At 41.0% G+C, this 12,679-nt stretch overlaps 1 protein-coding gene and 1 pseudogene across 1 annotated transcript; both read left to right on the top strand.

The window, feature by feature from the left end:
• The first annotated feature begins 439 nt into the window (after positions 1 to 439).
• Positions 440 to 2,051, top strand: LOC109485611 (dual specificity protein phosphatase 14-like). The gene is made up of 3 exons (XM_019789297.1): positions 440 to 674; positions 875 to 1,123; positions 1,770 to 2,051. The coding sequence occupies exons 2-3, from the start codon at positions 881 to 883 to the stop codon at positions 2,049 to 2,051; spliced, it is 525 nt and encodes a 174-aa protein (XP_019644856.1). The 5' UTR covers positions 440 to 674; positions 875 to 880.
• A 1,212-nt stretch (positions 2,052 to 3,263) lies between these two features.
• The window catches only part of LOC109485565, a 27,429-nt pseudogene continuing 18,013 nt past the window's right edge, over positions 3,264 to 12,679 (top strand).

Genomic DNA, 12,679 nt, shown 5'->3' with positions numbered 1-12,679 from the left:
AAGAAGAAGAAAGAAAGAAAGAAAGAAAGAAAGAAAGAAAGAAAGAAAGAAGAAAGAAAGAAAGAAAGAAAGAAAGAAAGAAAGAAAGGACAGTACCAGAGACTTTTGATGCCTTTTGAATATTTTATTACGGTGTAAAAGGAGGATAACAAACGAAAATACCCTATAGTGTAATTCGTGACGTAAAGTAAATATCTTTTAATTGCCGACATTATGATCGTTTGATCACCCTTGTAAATACCCTACAAGATATATTTTAATTAGCATATTTTAATTAGTATATGTGAAGTGACTTTTATGTTGTATTGGTGTGACACTGCTCTCCTATGGGAGGAAATAAAGAGAAAGAAGAAGAAAAGAAGAAGAATGAATGAATGAAACTTTATTTTGACAAGTGTGTGTATTGTATTCCCCCACAGGTACGCTCACTATGAATGAACCATGACCAAGAGGAAGACTGACAAATTGTGGAGTTAGTGCTGCAACACATCTGCATTTGCTGGAATCTTTTTCTCTTTGACCCAATAATTTTCTAAGAAACCTGCAATGTACAATGATCACTCATCCAATGTGACTTCTGCATTTTTTCCAAGTCCCAAAGTGGTTTATTACAGATGTGTTTGGCTGTATTTTCTCTGTGACAAATTTGTGTGGAGTGATACTCACTAGATCAGGTTAGTTAAAATCTTGCATTGTTTGTAAATATCTATAGCCACCTACATTATTAAACTGCATATATTTTAAAATGACAATATTTTAGCCAATGCAACTGTTTTTATCTAATTGAGATTCTTTAGTACATGTAAATTCGATTTTAATTCAGTGTCATTCACACTGTGAAAGCGAATAAAGTTAAATCTTGTATCTTGTTAAGGAAAACATGGCGCTATTTCGGGACATGGTGTCCATCACAGAGCATCTCTACCTCAGCAGTGGTGCCGCTGCCTGTAACAAACCTAAGCTCAACTCCAGGGGGATCACATGTATCATCAACGCTACAACCAACCTACCAGACCCTAACATACCTGGGGTGGAGCATGTCAGGGTGCCTGTTAACGATGTCCCTCACTCCCAACTCTCTGCACACTTCGATGGGGTCTGCGACAAGATTGAGTCGGTTCAGGTAAGGTTCTGTATCTGTACATAGCTCATATAACCGCCTTTTGGCGTAACACACCAGCTTCTCAGGCACGCAGCACAGTCACAGCATGGCTACATCACACCGATTGACTTGTTTCACATAACCCTTGAACATCTAACTCTAGGCACTGTTTAAAGCTATCTAATGACAATGCCCCTACAGTACTTGGTGACAGCTAGTTCCACTCTAGGAAAGAGTGAATTCTTGAATACCTCAATCCTTGGCTGCAATTTAGCCTCATGGCTACAATTTTGTACCTTTACTTAAATTTTAGTGTGATTTATCAATAAACCAGTTCATCTCATGTTTAAGGTTAAAACTTTTGGTCCAACACAAAATTTCTCTCATCTAGAGCTTTCGACCAGTCAATCTGGTCTTCCTCAGTAGACTGACCCAGTGAGGCTTGTCACGTGGCTTCTTTGACGTGTGAAGTCAACACTGGGTCAAAGGTATCTGGTAGACAATGTGACAAGCTTCACTGGGTCAGTCTACTGAGGAAGACCAGAGTGGCTGGTCGAAAGCTCTAGGTGAGAGAATTTTTTTGTTGGACCAAAAGTTTTAACTTAATTTAAACATGTAACTACCAACACAGATGACCTTTCATGACAGTTCATCTCATCTCTTTCAGAACCAGGGCGGCCGTACCCTGGTACACTGCGTAGGAGGTATAAGCCGCTCCTCAGCTCTATGCCTCGCGTACCTGATGAAGCACAAGAAAATGACACTAGAAGAAGCTCACACCCACGTAAAGGCCAGGAGGCCCTTCATAAGGCCAAACATCGGGTTCTGGAGACAGCTGATAGAATATGAGAAGACTTTGTACAAGAAGAACTCCGTGACTATAATAGAGTCAAATATAGGACCAATACTGAGTGTATATGAGAAAGAAACGCAGGGTATGATGTGGTAGTTTTGTTACTAAATATAGATATAAAGTCTGGTTCAAAAATTACTGTACCAAACATGACAGTTGATAGAATATGAGAAGGCTTTGTTTAATAAGAACTCGGTGACTATAATAGAGTCCAATATTGGGCCTATCCCGAGTGTATGTGAGAAGGAAACGCAGGGTATGCTGTGGTAGTTTTTTGTCACAACATATAGTAGTCTGGTTGAAAAAAATTACTGTACCAAACATGACAGTTGATAGAATATGAGAAAACTTTGTATAAGAAAAGCTCTGTGACAATTATAGAGTCCAATATTGGGCCTATCGGATCCCGAGTGTATATGAGAAAGAAACACAGGGTATGCTGTGGTAATTTTTGTCACAACATATAGATATAGTCTGGTTCAAAATACTGTACCAAATAAAGATGCCTTGATATTTTGGTTTGGAGGTGTTAATCTCATTTTTACTTATAACGTTCAACTTGTATGAACAGTCTGTTAAAGAATTATTGTAATTGAGAACTCAAAGCACTTAGTATCTGTATGGGGTAGCTAGATAGACTGAGTGACATTTTATTGTTAGATAGGTCAAGGTCATTTCTTTGTGGTATAGATCATGTTTAGACATTCTTTGATATATATAATTATGATGATGATGATATATACTGTGTAAACACACAAATATTGGAGCAAGCATACCACTGCCAAGCATACCACTTCTGTACGTGTATGTGTCAGAAGATCCATTGTGTGTAGTGCGTTTCAACCGGCAGTCTTTAACTTTTACATATACTTTCTAAAAAAAGCTCACTCACTTAAAAGCATGTATGACAAAATGTGCATGTGTACGTGCGTGTTTTGTCTAAACCGTTTGTATAACGAAAATTAGTTTTAGGACAATTTACTTTATCCAGTGTGTAAAAAAACTACCTCTGTATTTCATTTAAAATTGTGAATGTTTCAAAAAAGCGTGTGAAATATTGTCAAGAAAAAGTGTGCGATAATGGACTCCTTGTGCCCGTTTAAACCGTTTGTATAATGAAAAAATTAGTTTTAGAACAACTCATTTTATCTAGCGTGTAAAGAAACTACCTCTGTATTTCGTAAAAAAAATGTGTAGATGTTTAAGAAAAGCGTGTGAAATATGTCAAGAAAAATGTGCCCGATAATTGACTCCTTGTGTCCAGTGATTAGCCTCATTATGTGCCCACTCGCCTGGAGCTATAGTCATTGTGAACAAATCAAAGGCAACGTACGCGCGGTCACCTGGTTTTAGCCACGTCCTTCATTCCTAGTAACCATAGCCACGCCATGTCATTCTTAGTAACCAGAAACCCAGCCGTTTTTGTGTGGTGACTTTCACGTCATTGCACATGCAGCGTTAAGTGTAGGAACGAAGCTCAAAAAGCCTGATTTTTAGGCTATATTGTCAGCATTGTCACTGAGATAAGTTGAAAATCAGGGCCAGTGAACAAGACGTCTTTTGTCGCCTGTCAAACTGACAGTCGGTCTTGTCTAGCAGCCACTGGTGGTCACTGACTCGCGGTAAGTTGCTTTTTGTTGCTGTATTTTGCCTTCAGTTGGTTTGACAAGGACATTTCAAGTACATACGAACCAGGTTAGTCAATGTGAAAAGGAAATAAGTAAAAAATCAGGGTTATCAGGTCTAAACCGCAAGCCTAACACCCCGCAAAATATTGATATTTTGCTGTATTATCTATTACCCAAAATAAAAGCTTCGCGAATTCGAGAATCCATAGTTTTGAAGACAGGGATTCCGTCGTCTAATATAGGAACGAGAGTGAAGCCAAATTTAAACAAGACAAAAGTGTTTCAAAATGGCGAGTGACAACGTGGAATACTGTATTATGTAAAACCGGTCTCTACTGTAGCTTTCACCCATGGTCACTAACTCACGGTAAGTTGCATTTTGTTGCTGTATTTTGCCTTCAGTTGGTTTGACAACAACATTTCAAGTGCGTATACGAACCACGTCTGTCTACATTGTATGTGAAGTAAAAGAGCGCAATCAAGCCGCAACCCTAACACCCACGAAATACTACTCTAGCGTGTCGTTCGTTCGTCAGGTTGACGAGGACCGCTTTGTCATCCCTCTGTAGTAGGGTGTGTCCTCAGGTGACTGTAGAGTCCTATTACTAATATCTTGCCATAGTTTTGAAGACAATGGCACAAAAATGTTCCTAGATAGGGGCTCCATCGTCTAATATAAGAACGAGGGTGAAGTCGAACAAAAATAACATAGACATTTTTTTTTCAAAATGGCGAATAGTAAGAAGTGGAATAATAGAGGGAGAAAAAAACCGGTTCCTATCGGAGCTTTGTAAGTTAATAATTGTATTTGTTCACTGGCCCTGATTTTCAGCTTATCTTGTCAGCATTGTGAACAAATCAAAGGTAACGTACGTGCGTCACCTGGTTTTAGCCACGCCCCTTCCTTCTTAGTAACCAGGAACCCAGCCGTTTTGTGTGGTCACGTTCATGTGATTGCACGTGCAGCGTTAGATGTAGGAAGGGAGCTCAAAGAGCCTGATTTTCAGGTTATCTTCTCAGTATTTGAAAACCCGGTGACGTCTTTTGTCGCCTGTCAAACTGAGAGCCGGTCTTGTCTAGGTGCCACTGGTCACTGACTCACGGTAAGTTGCTTTTTTTTGCTGTATTTTGTCTTCAGTTCTGTATCTGTATAGCCGGTATAACCTCCTTTCGGCGTAACACACCAGCTTCGCAGGCACGCGGCGCGGCGGCAGCTGGCTATATTACACCGATCGACAGTTGGTTTGACAACATCATTTTAAGTACGTACGAACCACGTCTGTCTATGTGAAGAAAAAACAGCGTTATCAGGCCGCAACCCTAACACCCACGAAATGCTACTCTAGCGTGTCGTTCGTCCGTCAGGTTGACGAGGACCGCTTTGTCATCCCTCTGTAGTTGGGTGTGTCCTCGGGTGACTGTAGAGTCCTATTACTACTCTAGTAATTCTCACCTTCTTCTCCTTCTCACCCGGACGCCTGTAGACCTTCTGGTCTGTCAGTTGTCAGCCTCTGGGTCAGGTTCCTCCATGCTACCCTGTCTTGAGTCAGATTCTTCACTTCCTCGAAGTCCCTCTGCTCTCTCTGTGTGATCTCTCTGATCTGATCTTCCCACCTCTTTCTTGGCCTGCCAGGTGGTCTTCTCTTCTTTGGTTTCCAGTTGTATATCCTTTTTGTATCCCTTTCCTCTGGCATTCTCAGTACGTGCCCAAACCATCTCAGCTGGTTTCTTTCTATGATGTTCAGAATGGACTCCACTGAGAAAGAGCTCCTTATTATATCATTTCTCACTTTGTCCCTTAAGGTAACTCCGTAGATTAGGCGCAGTACTCTCATTTCCGTAGCTTGAATTTTGCTTTTGAGTCTATGAGAGAGAGTCCAGGTTTCACTACCGTATAATAAGACTGGTCGTAATATAGTACTGTAGATGCAGATCTTAACGTCTTTAGGGATACTTTTTTCCTTTAGGAGAGGGTACAGTGAGCATAAGTTTCTAGTAAACTTTGCAATCCTGTTGTCAATTTCCTCGTCAATGAGGTTGTTAGACGACAGCTTACTGCCCAGGTAGCCAAAGCCGGTCGTTTGCTTGAGGGTATGCCCTTTTATGGTGATTTTCCTTTTCTCTCTTTTTCTGCCGACTTTCATGTATTCAGTCTTACCGTAGCTCAACTTTAGTCCGGCAGTGGACAGCTCTTGGTCCCATTGACCCATTATTCTTTGCAGTCTGACCAAACTGTTTCCTGTTTGTGCAATATCATCTGCATACCCGAAACGTTCTGCTTTGAAATCTTCTCTCTCTATCCTGATGATGACATGGTTGAGGTAAGTAATGAAGAGCGGGGGTGAGAGGACACTACCTTGACGAACACCGGTGTTGATGGCGAAGTAGGTAGTGCCTCCCAGTACTGTGCTTTTCTGATTCTTGTAAGTGCTCTTGATGGCCCTGAGGAGTTTAGCACTAATGCCCGTCTCTGCTATGACTCTCCACATCTTATCTCTAGGTACACGATCAAAAGCTTTTTCTAGATCGAGGAAGCAGACATGTTGCTCGATGCAATGTTCCCAGCTCTTTTCTAAGAAAAGTCTTAAGGCTGCTATCTGATCCACTGTACCTCTATTGGGTCTGAAACCACACTGGCTTTCATCGAGTTGTGATTCGACTCTGTTTCTCAGTCTCCTTTCCAAGATACGTTCATACAGTTTTCCAACGTGACTCATCAAGGATATGCCCCTGTAATTTTTACAGTCCTGCGGGTCCCCCTTGTTCTTATAAATTGGGCAGATTACTGACTGGTTCCACTCTTCGGGTACTGAACCGGTTTCCCATGCATGATTGAGTAAGTTCAGGATCATGAGTTTCAAGGTGTCTCCACCTGCCTTGATTGTTTCTATGGGTATCATGTCTGGCCCAGGGGCCTTGTTGTTCTTTGTTAATGACAAGGCCATTTCTAATTCTTCCATAGTTATGGCAGTTTCCGTCATGTCAGCGGCATTCTCTGTTGTTTGTTGGGGGAGGTCGTTGAAGGTCTGACCTTCCTCTTCTACATTTAACAATTTCTGAAAGTACTCAATCCATCTGTCTATTATCTTGTTTTGCCCTGTGATAAGTTCACCAGTTTCATCCTTTTAAGTAGAGTTTCTTGGTTTGTCATCGTTCCTACTCTTGTATGCCTTTGACATGCTGTACAGTAGTTTCTTTGTTCCTTGGGCATCTATCTCTAAGTCCTTTCCGATGTTCTCCCACATTTCCTTTTGTGCTTTTCTTTTAGTTCGATTGGCACGGTTTCTCTGTTGTACATATGCAAGTCTGCTTTCCACTGTACGCACCTTTAGCCATTCTTTAAAGCATTTGTTCTTACTCGCCACTTCGGCTTTCACTTCTTCTGTCCACCACCCTGTTCTTTTCTTTCTCAATTTGCCTACCACGGTCATGCCAACTATGTTCTCCTGGATCTCTTGTAGACAGGTTTTCAGAGATTCCCAGTGTGTTTCTATGTTATTCTCCTTGATATTGTCTTTCTCTTTCAGGAGCTTTTCTTGAATGGCACTTTGGACGTGTTCTAGGTTTTCTGTTTTTACTCTCTTTCGTGCTGTTTTCTTTTCAAGCTTTGGTAGGTGGATTTTAACCTTACCCTTGACCAATCTATGGTCCGAATCGAGGGAGACTGACGGGATTGCTTTCACGTCTTTGATGATAGTTTTCTTGTTGGTAAGTATAAAATCTATCTGGGATTTCTGATCATAACATCCTAGTCTAGAGTTGTACCTGTACCAGGTGTATTGATGGCTTTCCTGGTGGGTGAAGTAAGTGTTCATTATTGTCAAGCTATTTCTGAGGCAAAAGTCAATGAATCTTTCTCCTTCTTCGTTCTTTCTCCTATACCGAATTCGCCGATTACTCCATCAACTGCACTGCTGCCAACGTGGCAGTTAAGGTCACCCATTAGGATAATATCACTTTCATTTGGCAAGGCGTCAAGTGTGTCCTCTAGTTCCTCATAGAAATGTTCTTTTTCTTCCCTTGGCCTGCCCTGTTGGGGTGCATAAGCCTGTATAAAGGCGATTTTGTAGCTTTCTATGTTTAGTGTTATCGCAATAATGCGGTTGCTTACATTAAATACTTTTTCAATATTTTGTGAGAAGTCTAGGTCAAGGAAGAAACCCACGCCGTGTCTCGAGTTTTCCTCACTTCCCGAATAAATGAGTTCATAGTTGTTGTGTACTGTTTTCCTTCCATTCCCTTTCAGACGTGTTTCTGCAACTCCCAGCAGTTTGAGCTGCCGTTCCTCCATCAAATCAACAATTTCTTCCGCCTTCCCACGTATGGTACCAGCATTAAGGGTCCCTACATTCACGTATCCAGTACTCTTAGTCCATTTCCGTTCCGTCGTTTTCCTTGAGGTCCGTCCCTTTCGAGGCTGACTGCGTAATTCTTGAGCAAGTAGAGTAGATCCACCGCCGGCTTGCTAGGCCTGTCGCGGCTTCGTGGTGCCTCCTGGGTAACACTCTAGTAATATCTTGCTGTATCATCTATCGACCAACATAATTTAAAATCTCCGAGAAGCCATAGTTTTGAAGACAATGGCACAAAAATGTTCCTAGATAGGGGCTCCATCGTCTCATATAAGAACGAGAGTGAAGTCGAACAAAAATAAAGAAATTTCTTCCACATGGCGAATACTAAGAAGTGGAATACTGGAGGGAGAAAAAACCCGGTTCCTACCGGAGCTTTGTAAGTTACTTGTAATTGTTCACTGGCCCTGATTTTCATCTTTTTATCTTTTCAGCATTTCAAATTGCAGCGAGACGTCTTTTGTAGCCTGTCAAACTGACAGCCGGTCCTGTCTTAAGCAGCCACTGGGCACTGACTCACGGTAAGTTGCTTTTCGTTGCTGTATTTTGTCTTCAGTTGGTTTGACAACAACATTTCAAGTACGTATACGAACCAGGTCAGTCAATGTGAAAAGGAAAGAAGTAAAAAAAATAGGGTTATCAGATCTAGACCGCAATTAAGCCTAACACCCCGCAAAATACTGATATTCCATCGTCTAATAAAGGAACGAAAGTGAAGCCAAACAAGACAAAAAAAATGTTTCAAAATGGCGAGTGACAACGTGGAATACTGTATGACGTTTGTCTATGTGAAGAAAAAGCAGCAACCCTAACACCCTACGAAATACTGATATCTTGCTGTGTCATCTATCGACCAACATAAAAGTTTCGAGAAGCCATAGTTTTAAAGACACTGGCATATAGATGTTCCTAGACAGGGTTTCAATCGCCTAACATAGGAACGAGAGTGAAGCCAAACAAGACAAATGAAAAATGTTTCAAAATGGCGAGTGACAACGTGGAGTACTGTATGACGTTTGTCTATGTGAAGAAAAAGCAACCCTAACAGATCCTAACACCCTACGAAATACTGATATCTTGCTGTGTCATGCTGTGTCATCTATCGACCGACATAAAAGCTTCAAGAAGCCATAGTTTTGAATACAAATCTTCCTAAATATGGGTTCCATCGTCTAATATAAGAACGAGGGTGTGGTCGTACAAAAATAACAAAGAAGCTTCTTCAAAATTGCGAATACAAAGAAGTGGATTACTGGAGGGAGAATAAAACCGGTTCCTATCGGAGCTTTCTAAGCTAATTGTAATTGTTCACTGGCCCTGATTTTCAGCTTATCTTGTCAGCATTCAAAAATCCAGTGACGTCTTTTGTCGCCTGTCAAACTGACAGCCGGTCCTGTCTAGCAGCCACTGGTCACTGACTCACGGTAAGTTGCTTTAATTTTGTTGGTACATTTTGCCTTCAGTCGGTTTGACAACGACATTTCAAGTACGTACGAACCACGTTTGTCTATGTGAAGAAAAAACAGGCTTACCAAGCCGCCACCCTAAAACCCTACGAAATACTGAATCAGATATCTTGCTGTGTCATCTCACGGTAAGTTGCTTTTGTTGCTGTATTTTGTCTTCAGTAGGTTTGAGAACAATATTTCAAGTACGTACGAATCACGTCTGTCTATGTGAAGTAAAAACAGCGTTATCAAGCCGCAACCCTAACATACTACGAAATACTGATATTTTGCTGTGTCATCTATGGTCACTGACTCGCGGTAAGTTGCTTTTGTTGGTATATTTTGACAACAACATTTCAAGTACGTACGAACCACGTCTGTCTATGTGAAGTAAAAACAGGGTTGTCAAGCCGCAACCCTAACACCCACGAAATACTACTCTAGTCATTTGGTTGACGAGGACCGCTTTGTCATCCCTCTGTAGTAGGGTGTGTCTACTCTCCAAGCAGAGGTTTGGGTTTTGGGGGTATTTTTAGTGTGTTTTTAGGCTTTTTTTTCGGGGTTTCTCTTTTGCACTGAATTTTTTTCCCACCAAAAAAGCCTAAACACCATAAAAATACCCCCAAAACCCAAACCTCTGCTTGGAGAGTAGGGTGTGTCCTCAGGTGACTGTAGAGTCCTACTCTAGTAATATCTTTCTGTATCGACCAACATAATTTAAAATCTCCGAGAAGCCAATTGAAGACAATGGCACAAAAATGCGGCTCCATCGTCTAATATAAGAACGACCGTGAGGTCGAACAAAAATAACAAAGAAGCTTCTTCAAAATGGCGAATACAAAAAGAAGTGGATTACTGGAGGGAGAAAAAAACCGGTTCCTGTGACGCCAGTGAGCTTTCTATTAAAGTTAATTGTATTTGTTCACTAGCCCTTCTATAGAGACACAACACTTATATCTACTCCAGCCGCTTTTGTTATACCGTGTCGGTCAGTGTAACTCTTTTCTTTGTTATAAAATGTATCACAAAGTCTATACAAAATGTATCACAAAGTCTATACAAAATGTATCACAAAGTCTATACAAAATGTATCACAAAGTCTATACAAAATGTATCACAAAGTCTATACAAAATGTATCACAAAGTCTATACAAAATGTATCACAAAGTCTATACAAAATGTATCACAAAGTCTATACAAAATGTATCACAAAGTCTATACAAAATGTATCACAAAGTCTATACAAAATGTAGGCTAGATTATCCTTGATTTCATAATTAGATGTACGTAGTTATCATTTAGCATATCCTGATGACATGACAATGTACATGTTGTAAAGTAGATGAATTTTTAGATGTTTTATTTGTGTAGTTAGAATGCTTATCATCATGGTGACTGTATGTAATGTGCTGTTCTGGAGAGATTTGTGTAGATTAAGTATCTACCTAGTAGTACCTACTTGTGTGACTGGTACAATGGCCAAGTGGGTAGAGTGTTCGCCTTGCATTCGGTAGGTCGTGAGTTCGATCCCCGGCCGAGTCATACCAAAGACTTTAAAAATGGTACATACTGCTTTCTCTGCTTAGCACTCAGTATTTGGGAAAGAGTATGGGAGTTAGACACACACCACTACCAGTGGACTAGCCCCCTGCTGTAGTGACTTCTGTGTGTGGCCCAGGGCTAATGAACGGAGATGGGCGCCGCCCTATGCGTCACTTGACGCGGGAAGGCTCTTTAACTTAACTTAACTTAACTTTTCCTATTTGTAGAACCCCGATCGCGATGGCACCATTCACGGTCCTCCAGGTTCTGACGGCGACCCTTGTGGTGGTGTCCGCAGCTGACGTCACCACTCCGGCTGGGAGGGTCTCCGGGTTGGAACTGGACGTGCTCGGGACAAAGGTTCAATTTTTTTATGTTTAAGGAAAACATATTGTTTTTACTCAATTTAATCTTCTCCAAACACTAACTTCTGTCCTGGCCAATGACATGATTTGTTGACGTCTGTCACCATGGTGACTGGTGTTGGGTTACATAATGTTGCAAACTTCATGGTCTGCTCTGCTCCTGTCACCATATACTAGTAGTACATGTATGTGAATATGTTTGAGTAATAATTAACAGTCTTGTAAAGTTCCCAAGGGAACAAGATCGGTGGCATGTCAGGACTCGAACGACGTTTTGTCATCATCTCAAAACCCGGAATTTTCCGGAATTTTAATAGGCCAGACGGTAGGAAAGCTCAACAAGACTTGAGTCAGTCGCAAAGTCTGGTGATTTCAATGTTGCTTAAGTTGGAGAACAGATTGACTTAATTTTCCGGATGAATTTAATTTACCACCTCAGATCCCTCATTCACCATTTTCAAAAATCATACTAAAGTAGCTTTCATAAATAACCCCACACATTCCTAACTTTTGTTTATGTTTCCTTGTTTACTACTTTCATTACTACTTTTAATTATCGTAGATAGTATTGTATCGTATTGTATTTTATTGTTTTGTTTCATTTACCCGTTACCTAAGTTATTTCTTTATCCGATTGATTGGAATTGTTAATCATGTTATGAAGGGAGGCCTCCTCATAAGCATTTTATGCTTCCGGCCTGCCTGCACTGTTACATTTCATTTATATTCTCTTGTATTTGTATTGTTACATTTTGTTTTAAATGCGAAATAAACTGAAACTGATGATAAGTGATACATGTTTGACTGTGTTTCCAGGTGAACGCGTTTCTGGGCATCCCCTTCGCCAAGCCGCCAACGGGAGACAGGCGCTTCAAACCTGCGGAGGCACTCCCTCCGTGGAACGGGGTCTACAACGCAACAAGGTGCATCCACCGTATCATACATTCATGCAATCATCCGTCCATCTATTTATTCGTTCGTTGTATCTTTCTCCTTCCGATGTTTTGCGAAGGAGCCTACCAATTGAAAACAATCTACAATGTGTAACAGCTCACTGAACTGTTGAATTAATTTAAAAAGCACCCTCCAATGTTTTCTTCATGTCCAATGTTCTTAAATACTAATTCCAAAGCAAATTAAAGCACCATCCAGTGTTTTCTTTGTGTCCAATGTTCTTAAATACTAATTCCAACAGATTACCCGAGTCGTGCGTACAGAACGTGAACGCAGACGAGGAGTTTTACCTGTGGGCCATCAACACGAACACGAGCGAGGACTGTCTGTACCTGAGCGTCTGGCAGCCGGACCCTAAACCAACTAATGCCTCAGTGATGGTGTGGATACACGGGGGGGCCTTCCAGACGTAAGTTTCCTTACTTAGTTTATCTG

Source organism: Branchiostoma belcheri, unplaced genomic scaffold, assembly GCF_001625305.1.
Source record: "Branchiostoma belcheri isolate BF01 breed outbred unplaced genomic scaffold, Haploidv18h27 scaffold77, whole genome shotgun sequence".
Lineage (NCBI taxonomy): Eukaryota > Metazoa > Chordata > Leptocardii > Amphioxiformes > Branchiostomatidae > Branchiostoma > Branchiostoma belcheri.
Note: the sequence above shows the minus strand (reverse complement) of the source record. Positions and strands in the feature narration are given on the sequence as shown.